Below are 16202 nucleotides of genomic sequence, written 5' to 3' on the forward strand. Positions count from 1 at the left end.
TTGTTGGGAGCCAGAATGTCAACTGTCCCCTGTCCAAGATGGGAACAATAGACATGAATATCTTGTAGGGATGAGTCCAGATCCATAGCAGTTGCTAGAGTTTGGGTACAGCAGAGGGGAGGCTGTGGGATGATCCCTTTTCATATGTTCTTCCAGAAGCTGAATCAGGGCCTGCTGTCGTATGTGGGAGGTGGCTCCTATGAACTGCCTAGCAAGCCCCACCCATGGCTACTGTGCCCTGTGGCTCCAGAGCCACATCTCTGTCTGAAACAGAAGTATGTTGACAGCCACAGCTGGTGGGACACACACAGCACAGGATGGTGAGACAGGAGGTTTCTCAAGCTCAAGGCCAGACGGGGCTACTTACTGAGACTGTCTAAAAAATGTGTTTGCTTTGTAGCTGATAATTTTTGGGGACTTCTTTGCCCTCAGGTTCTCGCAGGTCTGAGAACAGTCACCTGTACTTCTCCCAAGGATGTGAGCTTTGCTGAAGCCAGGAGAGACAGTTTGAAGGCAATCTCACGGTGAGCCTCTGGCTTGGCAGGTGGGCATCAACAGGCACCGCAAGGATTATCTCTCATGCTAGCACAGAGCAGAAATGTGTAGAGGTGTTTTGTTATTTCTTGTTCTCTAATTTCTTCCCTTTTAGAGCATTGTCATTGCATCTTCACCTGGAAACCACCTCAGAAACTGAGGGACAGTGGTATGAGGCTAGCCCTGGCAACACTGAGGCCTTATCTCAAACCAAACACAAACAAACCAGTGCATTGTGCTGGCTGTGGGAATAGCACAGTGGCAGAGTGCTTGTTTAGCATGTACAAGGCTATGGGTTCTATCCCTAATACTGCTAAATAAATAAATAAAATGGATGAAGAATTGGGGATTGAGCCTCATCTTGAGGCTAGCAAAAGGAGCAATGCCTGAATCTTATGTCTTAATGACTTCTGTCTGTAGATGCAGTATGTAGGGCCATGTTTGCCCTCTCTAGCTCCTTGTGGTTCTGTAAGCCCATTCAGTCCTGACTCCTTGCAGCAGCATTAGCCTTTTTATCAGGGTGGAAGACAGAAAGAGCCAGCTACCTTGCAGACTATGGGGGCAGTGAAGGTGACTTCACAGTGAGCATCATTCTGCACCTGCAGTGGGAAGGGTGCCCTGGGCCCCTAAGCCAGGCTGGATATTCCCCACAGCAAGACACTTCAGGCCATTGTAATGTGAAGGATGAGCTCACAGACACACATATTTTAATTTCAGGATTTGCCAGACAGTTGGTGTGAAAGCAGAGGGACCTCCAGATGAAGTCATGTGCAAAGAGAACATTTCTGAGGTTTATACTGCATTGCTGGATTGCATGAACGATTATACCACCGACAGCAGAGGGGATGTGGGAGCCTGGTAAGGACAGTGTTTGAAGTATGACTTCCTTGCTGTCTTGTGAATGTCCTAAGATAGGGAAGGGCATGGCATCCCAGGTACCCAGGACTTCAAACAACCTGTCATGGTAGAAACTCTCACAAGAGCAGTCTGCACTGATGTCTCAGGTGAGCAGCAATGAACTTGTGCTTTCCATAGTCCTTTGAGTCTGCCTGATTGTCTTCCCTTCCTCCTCCTGTAGGGCAAGTTTTTTGCCCAGGTTACAGAAACACCTTTTGAGGGAGAGAACAAGGCTGCTGCTGCTGTTGTCTGAGTCAGCAGCTCTGCCAGGTGCTTTACACTCCCTCCTGCGGGCAATGTTGTTAAGAGTTCAGAAAGAGCTTATAGAAGATGCTGTCTTTTTTTTTTTTTTTTTTGGTTTTTCGAGACAGGGTTTCTCTGTGTAGCTTTGGTGCCTATCCTGGGTCTTGCTCTGTATACCAACTAGGCTGGCCTCGAACTCACAGAGATCTGCCTGGCTCTGCCTCCTGAGTGCTGGGATTAAAGGCATGCACCACCACTGCCTGTCTGAAGATGCTGTCTTAATTGTGATCGAAACATGGAGACAGCATGTTATCCCTTGTATCAGACTTTATTTTTTAACATGTTCTTCTTGCCTCTTCATTTTCCTTTCCTCTCTTTCTGGGTGCCCAGCCAGTTATTTCTTCTCACATCCCATTGCCTAGCTGGTTATCCCACTTTACAGATCATTTTGGAGGTCCCCCATGTCTTCACATTCCAAAAACTCAAGCACTTGTCACATGCCAAACAGATCCTGAAGGTTTCTTCATTTTGTACAACTTTTGTTGTTGTTCTTTGGCTGTATAAATGCTGTTTGTCTATGCTCTGCTCACTGACTCTTCCTTTGTTTTTTTTTTTTTTTTCTACTATTAAGCTCATCTAATAGTTTTAATTTCGTGTTACACTGATCATTAATTTGAATTGCACTGGGTCTTTCCAGTTTGTATTTGCTGGCATTTCCTATATTCTCCTTCATTGTAAATTTATCTTCTTCTTCCCTAGGACAACTTCAGGTCCATCAGCTATTATGGATTGAGTTATCTGAATGTACCTGTGTAGACACAGGAAGGGCTTTCAGGTGGCTAACCTCATTCTTGTTGAGCCTGGAGAAATGGAGGCCATTTCCCACATTGTCAAGATCTCCCTCCGGCACAGCTGAAGGGTGGCTCCCCTGCTATAAGGCACCCCCACCTGGATGATTTTTTGTAGTGTCTCTTAGCAAGATGTCCGTGAGAACTAGCTCCTTTGGTCTGACCTCAAGGGTTCTTCATTGACAATGGCCATCTTGTCTTACCAGAGATTTCTTGAGCCTGGTTATCTCTCTCCTTGAAAAGGATCTGTCTTCTTGGTTGAGGCATGTCATGTGGGATGGAGTGCCTTGGACATGTTTTGTTGTGCAGACTCTTCCAGAATGTGCTACAGGCTTGATAGCAGGCAGTGGCCTAAGCTGACATTGTGAACCCAGCCCACATGGGGCTGGTGACTTGGGTCTGTGATAGATATTGACAGGTCCTAGGCTTCTTCTCTGAGGCCCCTGAAGTCCCAAGAGACTTGGTTGAGCTGGATTCCTTCTTGTAATTCAAGACAGAAAAATGGTGAGTGTTGTGTGTCTTTTCCATGGAAGATGTGAACAGATCTCTGTTTACCCAGAATAGGGCACTGAAGACAGATCAAAGGACAGTTCCCCCCAAGTCTAGCTTAGTGACCCAGTGGGTCTAGAAGTTACTTACAGGAGTTACTTACATGGGTGACTCAAAGGCAGCTGTATCGCTGAAAGGCACTCCCCAGCAGGGGAGACAGCTCACAAAAACTACATCTCGAGACTTCTGCTCTACTTGTAGGCAGCTCACCAGCTGAAGGTTTTCCTCTCCCTGGCAGTTTTTACTGCTTTCATGACCTTGGGGAGGAAACTCTGTGGACCTTGCAACATTCTGAGCTTCATTATGAGGCCCCCACCTCCAAACAATTTCAGTTTGAAGTAAATAGTTTACAATAGTGTGTGTCTTTGCAGTCTGCCTGGCACTGAGAGACACCCCTCAGAGCAAAGCAGGAAGGACTGGTGCTGGGGCCTCTTCCTCAGACCTGGTCCTTGGGACCTTACCCTCTGTGATATTTCTTGTCTTAGCTCACTCTGCAAAGGGGGACCTCTAGGATTCTGCTCCTGGGGGGTTAGTGTAGAATTACCTGTAGTGAATGGTGCAATTCCAGACATTCTTCTTAAAAATTTTTTCTTTATTACATCATCTCTCCCCTTTCTTTCCTCTCTCCAAACTCCCATATACTCCTCTTTTTGTTCTTTGAAATTCATGGGCTCCTTTTTCATTAGTTATTGTTATGCACTCGTGTGTGTGTGTGTGTGTGTGTGTGTGTGTGTGTGTGTGTGTGTGTATTTCTCCCACTCTACGAATTCCTTAGTAGTTCTTTATGTAGGGTTGAGGCTTTGTCCACCTCAATCCATGTTACCAAGTCTATTGTCATCTTTGGTCAGCTCAGCTTTAGGCAGTAATGTTGGTGACACTTATTGGTATGTCTTCCTGGGAGACATAATCTTATAGCAAACTCTGGTTTTCACACTCTTTCTGCCTCCTCTTCTACAGTGATCCCTGAGGCTTAGCTGCTTATACAACCAGCATGGCACGATAACCCTGTAGTAGATAGTGACACATACATCTTGACACTCTTGTTTTTTTTTTTAATTGATCAGTATCTAGAACTTTCTCAGAGATTACAATTCTTTTTGAAATTCTGCCTTTTAAATTTACTTTTCTCTATTTTCTTCATATTTTTCAGATATAGTTATTGTAAAGACTATATATTTTGGTCAGTCTGTTTTTGTTGCTTCTGTTATTTTTGTATTTGTTATGTTTTATTTACCATAGTTTTTTTTTTTTTTTTAGTATTGTTTGAGAGTATTGTTTTTTTTTTAATTTTTAAAATTTTTTTATTTTGCAATACAATTCAGTTCTACATATCAGCCACGGATTCCCTTGTTCTCCCCCTCACCTTCCTCCCAGCCCAACCCCCATTCCCACCTCCTCCAGGGCAAAGCCTCCCCCGAGGACTGAGATCAACCTGGTAGACTCAGTCCAGGCAGGTCCAGTCCCCTCCACCCAGGCCGAGCCAAGCAACCCTGCATAGGCCCCAGGTTTCAAACAGCCAACTCATGCAATGAGCACAGGACCCGGTCCCACTGCCTGGATGCCTCCCAAACAGATCAAGCCAATCAACTATCTCACCCATTCAAAGGGCCTGATCCAGTTAGGGACCCCTCAGCCATTGGTTCATAGTTCATGTGTTTCCATTCGTTTGGCTATTTGTCCCTGCGCTTCATCCAACCTTGGTCTCAACAATTCTTGCTCATATAAACCCTCCTCTTTCTCGCTAATTGGACTCCCAGAGCTCCACCCGGGGTCTAGCCATGGATCTCTGCATCCAGATCCCTCAGTCTTTGGATGGGGTTTCTAGCACGACAATTAGGGTGTTTGGCCATCCCATCACCAGAGTAGGTCAGTTCGGGCTGTCTTTTGACCATTGCCAGCAGTCTGTTGTGGGGGTATCTTTGTGGATTTCTGTGGGCCTCTCTAGCACTTTGCTTCTTCCTATTCTCATGTGGTCTTCATTTACCATGGTCTCCTATTCCTTTAACTGAATTTCCTAAGTTGTAGTTAAATTGCAGGGCTTTGTGTTATATAGTTTTCTTTTAGCAGGTGGTGCTACTGGCCAGCCAAATACCACTGAAAGCTACTATGTTTTCTTTTCCAGGTCACTGTGAATGGAAGGGCTTTACAGAGAGGGTGGCCAGGTCTGTATAGACCTGTGGTATGGATTGGGCTCTGTGACAATGGTTTCATTCAGTTGCCCTTGTTCCCAGGATTAAGCTCAGTACTACTGAGCATATCTGGGGTGTGATTTTTTTTAATTTTTATTTTTATTTATTTTTTTTAACCCAGGGGCTCTGTCACGAGGCCTTCTGAGGCTCAGGACCCAGTTCTTTCTCCTGTTCATGTGCTTGGCAAGCACAGCTTCTCCTTGTAGCTGGTTTCTGCTGTGTTTTTTGGAGCCTCATCCTATGCATCACAGCTTAAGAGGTGGCAGGCAATATGAAAGAAATCTACAGATTAGTCCCACAGTATGTCTACGTGTGCTTTCTAATTGTATATCCGAAGACCTAGGTGCTTTTTACTTTCCTGTGTCTCCTGGCATACTTCACAGATATGCACCTGTGTCCTTCAGCACACTTAGTTGTCTATCACTCCTTTATCCCATGGTACTTTTTGTAGATCTCCCCCAGTCCCTCTTTGCAGATGCGTACCCCATTTCTCTCCAGCATGCTTTGCAGATCTCCTTCCCTGAATCCCCTGGCATTCATTGCAGATGTGCACCCATGTCCCTGTGGCACACTGCAGATCTGCCCCACCTTCCCCAGTCTTGCTCTGTGTCCAGTGATCCTCACCTGACTTTGAAGAGTCCCCTGGAACCCTGGCCTGCACTGCTATCTGTTAGCTCCTCCAAGAAGGCCTGTGGGCCTCACAGCAGGAACCTGGTACAAGCCCCATAGAGGGTTTAATTAAGGCAGAGATGACCCCAGGCCTGAGGGATTGTATCTTACTTTTCCTGACTCTGGCTGAATGCACCTGTATCCCAGTTTAAATGACTGCTTTTGCAGTCCAGTCATCCTTGTTCCACATCTAGTATCCTCCTATGAGTGAGTACATACTATGTTTGTCTATCTGAGTCTGGGTTACCTCACTCAGGATGATTTTTTCTAGACCCATCCATTTGCCTGCAAACCTCATAATGTCATTGTTTTTCTCTGCTGAGTAGTATTCCATTGTGTATATGTACCACATTTTGTTTATCTGTTCTTCAGTTGAAGGGCATCTAGGTTGTTTCCAGGTTCTGGATATTACAAGCAATGCCGATATGAACATAGCTGAGCATGTGCCCTTGTGGTATGATTGAGCATTCCTTGGGTCTATGCCCAAGAGTGGTATAGCTGGATCTTGGGGGAGATTGATTCCTAATTTTCTAAGAAAGCGCCATATTGATTTCCAAAGTGGTTGTACAAGCTAGGGAGGCTACCTGGAAAACAGGACCCCAAGAAAGACACAGGGATCACCCAGTGACGGAGAAATGGATGAGATGAGATCTACATGAACAGCTTGGACATGAGTAGGGGTAATGAAGGGCGAGGGTCAAGGGAAAGAGAGCTTGGGGGAGCGGGAGATCCCAGCTGGATCAAGAACAGAGAGGGAGAACAAGGAATAGGAGACCATGGTAAATGAAGACCACATGAGAATAAGAAGAAGCAAAGTGCTAGAGAGGCCCACAGAAATCCACAAAGATACCCCCTCAACAGACTGCTGGCAATGGTCAAGAGACAGCCCGAACTGACCCACTCTGGTGATGGGATGGCCAAACACCCTAACTGTCATGCTAAAAACCCCATCCAAAGACTGAGGGATCTGGATGCAGAGATCCACATCTAGGCCCCGGGTGGGGCTCTGGGAGTCCAATTAGCGAGAAAGAGGAGGGTTTATATGAGCAAGAATTGTTGAGACCAAGGTTGGATAAAGCACAGGGACAAATAGCCAAACGAATAGAAACACATGAACTATGAACCAATGGCTGAGGGGCCCCCAACTGGATCAGGCCCTCTGAATGGGTGAGATAGTCGATTGGCTTGATCTGTTTGGGAGGCATCCAGGCAGTAGGACCGGGTGGTCCTGTGCTCATTGCATGAGTTGGCTGTTTGAAACCTGGGGCTTATACAGGGTTGCTTGGCTCGGCCTGGGTGGAGGGGACTGGACCTGCCTGGACTGAGTCTACCAAGTTGATCTCAGTCCTCAGGGGAGGATTTGCCCTGGAGGAGGTGGGAATGGGGGGGGGTAGGCTGGGGAGAAGGTGAGGGGGGCGGGAGGGGGGAGAACAAGGGAATCCGTGGCTGATATATAGAACTGAATTGTATTGTAAAATTAAATTAAATTAAATTAAAAAAAAATGACTGCTTTTGCTCTAGAATTAGATCATTTTTTTCTTTTTTTGTGAATTAATGACAGACAGCTCTATTTAGCAAGAAAGTAAGTCTAGAATGGATATGAATGTTGGTTGCTCTCTGTTTGGTGAGAACCAGAAGTGCCAGCCTTGTGCAGACAGACACTACAGGGGGCCAGCTTCACATGGGAGGAGGCTGTGGGAAGTACCTGTTCGATAGTGTGTGCTCATGTCTTAGGCTTTGCTGAGACTTGTCCAGTCTGTCTTCAGATGTTAAGAATGAATCCTTTTGCTTGACAGTATGAGAGACAGCACGTCCCTTGTCCTCCAGTCAAGGGATTTAAGTAAAGACTGCCAGCTGCCGGCATTGGATTTCTCTGATGGTTTACACTGAAGAGGAATTTCTGTAATCTCTGAAACTTTCCCTATGTTTGGGCCTTCTGGAACCAAGCTTGTGTGTGGGCACTGGGTGTCTCAAGACTTTTTCCCCCGCTCATTGGCTGCTTGTAGAGTCTACTCTTTTTTTTTTTTTTGGTTTTGTTTTTTTGAGACAGGGTTTCTCTGTGTAGCTTTGTGCCTTTCCTGGAACTCGCTCTGTACACCAGGCTGGCCTCGAACTCACAGAGATCTGCCTGGCTCTGCCTCCTGAGTGCTGGGATTAAAGGCGTGCGCCACCACCGCCTGGCTCTAGAGTCTATTCTTACAGGACCCAATGGATCTGGTTGGTAGAACCAGGGCTTGGAATCCCTGTCCTCGATTGACCTTCTGATGTCTCCTTATCCACAGGGTCCGTGAAGCTGCCATGACCAGCCTCATGGACTTGACCCTTCTGCTGGCCCGGACAGAGCCGGTGCTGATTGAGGCCCACATGTGAGTATCTGAGGCCAGCTGCACCTGCCCTGGTGCCTCCATACCTTCTCAGACTAGCTTCTCTGACCTTGATCCTGACCCTCCACAGTCGATGGAGCATGGCCAGGGTCCTCCTCCTGTTCCATGTCCCCATAACAGGCTTCATAGCATACCTACTCCCCCAACCCTATACCAGAACCTCCTTTGATCTGGCTTGTTTGGCAGCCAGCTTCAGAGCCTGTGGTGGCCTCTGAACTTGGGGTTCTGTAGCTGAAGTTCCGGCCAGGATGGGCTGCCAGCAATTTGATCCAGCTCCCATGAGTCTCAACCTCTTCTGAGGCCCGAAGTTCTACTGTCTTATGAGTGTGCCATTCTTTTTCAACCTCAGTTCTCATCTTCCTTCTTGTACTGACCTGCAATACTGTTGTTTTTCACTCCTTCTGCCCCAGGAGTGCATCAGCATTCACATGCACCTGTTATGTGACTCCTGAGACATTGGGATGCATAGAGTGCAGTCATACTCAACCTGTGTTGATTAGTTTTTTGTCAGCTTGATACAAGCTGAATTATTTGGAAAGAAGGACTCAATTGAAAAAATATGTCCATAAGATTGGCCTATAGGCATTTTATTGATTAATGATTTATATGGTAGGTCCCAGGTCACTGTGGGCAGTACCACTTCTGGGAAAGTAGACCTGAGTTGGATAAGAAAGGCTGAGCAAGCCATGCAAGCTAGTAAGCAGCATTCCTCCATGGCCTCTGCTTCTGCCTCCAGCCTTGAGTTCTTGTCCTTCCTTCCTTTAGTGATTGAGTATAACCTGAGAATTGTAAGCTGAAATAAACCCTTTTCTACCCAAATTGCTTTTGGTCATGTATTTTATCACAGCAATAAAAGCCCTAACTAAGCCATCCTGATGTGGCTTCATCAGCCACTGACAATAAGGTGCCTACACATCCCCAGGCTGGCCTCAGACACGTGCTTCTGTTTACAGCTGTGAGCGTGTCATGTGTTGCGTTGCCCAGCAGGCAAGTGAGAAGATTGATCGGTTCCGTGCTCATGCTGCCCGGGTATTCCTGACTCTCTTGCACTTCGACAGCCCTCCCATTCCCCATGTTCCCCACCGCAGAGAACTGGAAAGTCTGTTTCCCAGGTACTGTCACGTCTGGGTCCCCTTGCAGCCCAGCCCCTCTAAGCATGGCTTTGAGGAAATCTCTCTTTCAGGTCTGATGTTGCCTCTGTGAACTGGAATGCACCCTCCCAGGCCTTCCCTCTCATCACCCAGCTCTTGGGACTGCCCACCTACAGATACCATGTCCTGCTGGGGCTGGCTGTATCTGTTGGTGGCTTGACAGAGTCTACGGTGAGGAGGCATCTGGCTGTGTAGAGCAGGGGACACAGGGGAGTCCTTTCAGAGGGTTCTCTCCCAGATGTGAGCACTTCATATGCTCACTGTCTTAACAGCCCAGCACCTGTAGGAACTTCTGTCTTTGTAGTTTGCCGTTGTTTCTGATTGGCCCCAGGCATTTACTGTCATTGAAGTAGCCTTGGGGAGCCAAGGGAGAAGCTAGCCATGCAGTGCCACAATACTGCTTTTTGGGTCACAGGTCAGGCATTCTACACAGAGCCTCTTTGAGTACATGAAGGGGATTCAGAAGGATGCTCAGGCCCTGGTGAGCTTCAGCGGAACCCTCCTGAAGGTCTTTGAGGACAACCTCCTGAATGACAGGTGAGTAGTGTCTTGAGGCTGGGAGGTCATGGTGCCTGTGCCCCATCCTATTTCCACAGAGCACAGGTTTCCCTGAGACACATTGTCACAGTTAGTAGGTGAGGAGCAGGGCACAGCAAGCTGTCAGGCCCTACTGGCTCCCAGATTCTGGCCCCTACACTTATCTTCAATGAGCCCCAGCATTCATCTCCTCTGGGCCTCACTGGTTCCTGGCACTCATGTCCTGCAGTCCCTCTCCCTTGATGCACTCAGGGCAGGAAATGCCGTGTGTGTGTGTGTGTGTGTGTGTGTGTGTGTGTGTGTGTGTGTGTGTATATGTGTGTGTGTGCAGATGCAGAATACCATGAGAAGTGGAATGAGGTTCTAGTCTGTAGGAATAGTCCCTGTCTTTTCTTGTCTACAGTAGCCTCATTGAGAATCTAAGAAACTTGAAAGGCAACACATGAAGTATATAGGGTGGTTCCTTTAGATGTGTATACCATGAAGCCTTTCCTGTTCACCAGAGTTTCCTCCTGCCCCTCAGAGCCCTCCCAACTATCCACTTTGGCAGCCACTGATCTGCTGTCACCAAAGTCAAGGTAGCATTTTGTAGAATTCCATTTAAACAGGCAGGCAGTGTGGTCACCCCTGTCTGTCTGTCTGTCCCTCTTATTGCCCAGTCAGGGCCTGTTGTGGGCAGGAACTGAGTCATTTGTTTGGGCATTTCATGTTCCAGGCCTTACAGACAGCTACAGTGGACATGCAGGAATGAGTCTCTGTGGACGCACACATTGAATAATGGACGGCTGGGTCATGTGTATTGCCTGTTAACTTCTGTAAAGCTGCTGGCTCTATCTGTCCCATGTCTTCCCAGCATTGGCATTGGTGTGGTCAGGGTTTCAGGTGGCTATTCTGTGGGACACTCAGTTGCTCTCCTAGTGTCCGAGATGTCTGTTCATTGACACGGCTTGTTTAGTTGGACTTTCCTTCTCACTGGTGGTTTTGATGCCTTCATTGTACTGGGCAAGTCCTTGTTAAATCAGTGAGCTTGTGTTGTTGTTGAGAAATCTTTGCCTAATTTGGAGGCCCTAGAGAGCTCCTCTCTTTCAGAAGTTTCAGCACTAGGTTCAGCTTGAGCCCTATGTTCTGTTTTCAGATAGTTTTGTGTGGTGCTCAGTTTAATTCTGCAAGTGGTTGTCCAGTTCTGCTGGACCGTTCACTGAACTAGTTTTGCACCTTGTCAAAACCATCAAGTGTACAGGTGAATGTTGACTCTACCAGGCAATCTACACATCTTTACGTCAGGAACCCTGTTCTTACCTTTGCTTTAGGTAATTCCTGAAAGAAGCCACATTGGCTCTGGCTTTATTCTTACTTCCCATAGTCATTTTGGTATTCTTACAAGAATTAAAATACCGGTGTGTCTGTTTTTAGGAATTTGACAAGACTATTTTGACTCTTGTCCCATCTAGGAAGAGCCATAGTGGTGTTATAGGTGTGTGTGTGTGTGTGTGTGTGTGTGTGTGTGTGTGTGTGTGTGTTTAAACGTGTCAGTGGCATCTGCCTGTCTCTCACATGGGTGGCTCTTAGTTCTTGGGTGTTTTGTGTGGGTCTCATGTTTTCTTATTTTGGCCTCTCAGGGTGTCTGTGTCACTGCTGAAAATGCTGGACCAGCTGCTGGCCAACGGGTGCTTTGACATCTTTACTGCTGAGGAGAAGTAAGCATGCTCATTCACTGCTCCCTGTCTGATGAAAGCCTAGTTGCCCAAATTTCAAAAAATTTGTATTTATTTATTGTTTTGGTGTCTTGCTGTGTTGCTAAGGCTAGCTTCAAACTCATGATCCTGCCTCCTTAGCATTCCAAGTGCTGGGATCACAAATCTATGGCTACCAGATCTGGGTAGCTGTTATTTTAAAGAAAGAATATTTGGATTAGGATCTCAGAACCCAGAAGATAACAAACTGCAAATTCAGGCAGCAGGCATTGGGATGGGGTGAAGTAGGACCCTGCTATCCAGGTAGGAAGGTAGATTTGGACAAGTGAGGTAGTCCACTTAATTAGGGTTGGTAGGCAGAGAGGTCTGGAAGTTCATGGAGCCTGAGATATGATAAAGGTTAGATGGAAAAAGAATAGTATGTGGGCTGTGTTATGGGGCCCAGGAGTGTGCCTGTGCCCATCACAGCTGGACAGAGGCTATGGGACACAGTGAATGAATTAGTTGCTTCCTAGTGTGTGTGGTTTGTGGTTCCTCGGCCTCCTGCCTAGAGGAGCAGACAGTCCAGCTGCATGATGTCTCTCTTTAAGCCCTGGTACCACATAGGTGCCAGGTTGGCTTCTAAGTGAGTTCATCTTGCTCATTTTTGCCTCATGGTCTTGATTGAATTCTCTTTTGTTGGTTTGGACAGCTTTGTATTTCATGAAGATTTCTGAGCATCTATTGCACCCTTTAAAGATAAGTTACTTAGAAACTGCCTGGTGGTTTTGGATTTTCCTTTTAAACCAACTGGTGGTGGTTTCAAACTAGCTGGGTCTCAGTTGATTTTCTTCCCCTTCTGAGTCTTTGCTCACTACCATTTACTTTCTATTTTCTGCCCCACTGAGAAGATCTGTGCCATTTTCCTGTAATTTTTTCTGCCCCCGCCCCTGGCCTTGGGCAGTGTTCTTGTACTGCTTCTGACCAGCATTCAGGTGAACCCTGGAGGCTAGGAGCTCCTTTGTATTGCCCTGAGGTCCTGCATACATCACACACATGAGGCTGCTGCAGGAGGACCAGTTTGTTTTGCTTCAAATCTCTAGTATCTGTGGGTTTTAGCTGTTTGGCAAGGAGGTAGACCTGCGTCTGCTCGATGCTCGGATGGCTTTTAATCTGACACCACAGGACTTCCTTTTGCCAGTGTGCAGCACTGATTTTCTAAAACCCACTGCTGAAAAGTGCATAGCCTGGCTAGGACGCGCTTCCCACATCGCTGGCTTCATCTTGGGAAATGTTCTAAGGATTTGACATGTATTTTTTTCTGGCTTAAAAATTTCAAAATAAGCCAGGCGGTGGTGGCGCATGCCTTTAATCCCAGCACTCGGGAGGCAGAGCCAGGCGGATCTCTGTGAGTTCGAGGCCAGCCTGGGCTACCAAGTGAGTTCCAGGAAAAGGCACAAAGCTACACAGAGAAACCCTGTCTTGAAAAGCAAAAAAAAAAAAAAAAAAAAAAAAAATTCAAAATAAGATAGTAGAAAAGTATGATATAGATGTTTCTATTTCTCTATACTTTTGTTAGTTTTTGCTTCATGGATTTTGAAATTGAGATTTTGGTACACACAAATGCAGGGCTGACCCTCAATGAATGGACTCTGTTTTTGGAGGTGCTTTTGCTTACATGGTACTTTGGCTCATTTTGTTTTTTGCTTTGGATTGTAATTTTTGTTTTCATTATTTTTATATATTTGCTTTTTTGTCAGCTGCTAACAGTATATGTAGTTTTATGAAAATTGAGTCTGGTGATCTGATCTTTTAACTGGGCCCATAAAATCTATTCCATGTAATCTTATTGGTTTTTTTCATTAAAGCAGTTTCCTGTTCCATGTTTCTCCTTTCTCTGATTAGCACAATAGTTTCCCCTCATTCTATCTTCTTCATTTGTTTGGGGCTTTCTTTTCTGTGCTCTAGGAGAGTTCTTGGTACTATTTCCATTCACTGTGTTTTTGTACAGTTAATGCTTGAATTAAAAAAAGAAAAAAGGAGGACATGACTGCTCCTAGGTATGGTGGAGGATGAGGTTTTTGTAAATAAAAGGGAGAGCATAGCCGGAGGCTGGGGCATTTGGGAGAGTCCAGAATGAATAGGACCCTGAGCCAGGTCATGTGAGAGGAGAGGGGAAAGCCAGGGACCTAAGGGCCAGGAGGGTAAAGGGTAGAAGGATAAAAAAGGGCTGGTGTAGCTAAAATGGCTGGATTATATAGGGAAAGGGCAGCCCAGACCCTGGGTTAGAGAAGTTTAGGGTAGGGGGTGGGGTATACCAGCCATACCCTGTAGCAGGCAAGGACTGAGGGATGCTGGGAGAACCTGGTGGCCAAGTAGGTCCACTTCAATAATGTTAAGTAGGCACCCCAGTTAGCCATTTGTCTGGGGTCTGTTATTTTTAATTACCTACATTTTTGTTACTTTGTCTCATTACTGCATCTTGCAGACACACATCCTCTCCCTCATCTGGAGAACAGCCCCTTTGTTGGGTTCATCAGAAGACCTAGAATTCTAAGCAGCTTATCTCAGCATTTAAAAGAGTTACTGCTCAAATGATAAGTCTCACAACCAAAAGACATTTCACTTGTTTCTGCTGCCTCCTGTATGTCTTCTGAGCAACTGTATCCCCTTCCTCAGATGTTTTCCTTGCTAGGATTTTTAAAAATCACTCTGTCTCTTCATCAGTTCCTTCCTACAGACTGATTCCCTTCAGATATTTTTAAACAACTTTTAAGTTCACGTACGGGATTGTTGTTTCTGTTTCTTAACACATTTTCAGGGGATGATTTCTATATTTTCGGTGTTTCCATACCTGCTGTGTCACACATCCTTCACCACTCTATGTGGTACTCTTGTGGTTATGACTTTAAGGTGTGTCCATTCTGGAGCACAGGATTCTGTGTCTTATTGCCCACTTGCCAATGTTGAGTTTAGAGAATGGCTCGGATTTGAGGGAGGCCTGGGCAAGGGTGGATAGTGTTCAGCAACCAGGACTTGAGTTAGCCTTTTCCAAGCACTGTGGGTTTTCTTGACCATCTAGAGATGGCTGCAGCCACACCAGGAGGGGTGGGAGGTAGGTCCATGCCTCTGCCCCTTTTGGGAGTGCCTTCTCAGTGCTGGTGTATCCCCTGATCCTAGACACTCTGAATCTAGGCCAACTTCCCTGGAGACTGGCAGCATATGGGAACCAGGTTGGTATCATTGTTGAGAATATATGTTGGGATCTGAGTAGTAACTGGCTATTGATCAGTATGACTGGCAGGAAGAGGGAGCTGGACAGGGGCTGATCCACGGGCATGATGCCAACAAATGTAAGAGTGAGGGAGTCATAGAAGCTGAAAACATTTTGACTTGTGTGTCTCTTTTCACAGCAGAAATCTTTAGACTAGCAGATGTCCAGGAAGCCATGTCACCCCACTCAGACAGGCAGAACTGAGATGTTCATTAGAGCCTAATCATGGGAGTCTTCCAGGAATCCTGGTGTGTGAACCAACAGGGTTGCTAGAGATTCAATGTAGACCTGAATGGAACCATTGGGATCATAGAGTGTCTATGGTGTGTGTGACCTCTAAGTCTAGAGGAGCAACGGAACTGTGCATGAGTCCTGTAGCAAGACCAGTTAAGGATGTGTACAGAGTCCTTGTGCAAGCTGGGAACAACAATAACCACAGCCCTCAGCAATATGACAGTCATTCTGTATCCAACAAACACTTTAGGGAGCTGGCCAGAGGATTGAGATCCCTGTGTCCTGGATCAAAGTCCCAGGGTACAGCAACATCCTCTTCACACCAGAGTTGACCTGGGAGTTAACTGTCATGGATTATCCTGGTATAGTAGCCCAGTATTAAGGTCATTGGGGATGACTAGGACTCATTGTCCTCCTCTGTAACCAAGACCCCTCACATGGCATCTTTCCATGAAGTAGCACTTGCTGGTAGGGTCTTTTCTGTTGGGGAGGGTCACTTGGATATGGTCATGCCATAACTGTGCCAGGGCCTGCCCAAGTGTCAAATTCCATGGGTGATGTGGGTTATGGAATATCTTATGGGTAATGAAATAGGACATCTGTTCTCTGCTGTGCATGTTGGGAACCAAAGAGAGTGGTTGATGCCACATGGTCCAGTATCTTTTGAGCAAGCTGACCTTCAGGTTACTTGGTACCAACAGCACCACTGGACACCACTACAGCAAGTGCTCTGCATTTCTGTGAAAGATCTTCTTACAATAATGTTTTCTCCTTTAAGCCACCCCTTTTGTGTGAAGTTGCTCACACTTTGTAAGGAAGAAATCAGGAAGTCAAAAGACATCCAGAAACTTCGGTCGAGCATTGCAGTGTGAGTTTTAAGTGCTCCTGGATGGAGACGAAAGTAGGAGGGACTTGGTGGTTCCTGGTGGGAAATACAGTTTCAATCACAAAGCTGTTTAAAATGGAATGTTTTAGTCTTCATTTAGGAAAGGAAAGGTCAGACTGTTAATAGTGGCATTT

The 16202-nt window shown here is 46.3% G+C and overlaps 1 protein-coding gene across 1 annotated transcript in view; it reads left to right on the forward strand.

The window, feature by feature from the left end:
• Tbcd (tubulin folding cofactor D) overlaps nt 1-16202 on the forward strand; it is a 173988-nt gene that overhangs the window by 150910 nt on the left and 6876 nt on the right. The window contains exons 28-35 of the mRNA XM_059272344.1: nt 433-524; nt 1252-1392; nt 8212-8295; nt 9267-9425; nt 9497-9635; nt 9880-10001; nt 11621-11698; nt 15961-16050. Of these exons, the coding sequence (XP_059128327.1) occupies nt 433-524; nt 1252-1392; nt 8212-8295; nt 9267-9425; nt 9497-9635; nt 9880-10001; nt 11621-11698; nt 15961-16050 (905 nt within the window). The remainder of the gene's footprint in view (nt 1-432; nt 525-1251; nt 1393-8211; nt 8296-9266; nt 9426-9496; nt 9636-9879; nt 10002-11620; nt 11699-15960; nt 16051-16202) is intronic.

This window comes from Peromyscus eremicus, chromosome 8a, assembly GCF_949786415.1.
Source record: "Peromyscus eremicus chromosome 8a, PerEre_H2_v1, whole genome shotgun sequence".
NCBI lineage: Eukaryota > Metazoa > Chordata > Mammalia > Rodentia > Cricetidae > Peromyscus > Peromyscus eremicus.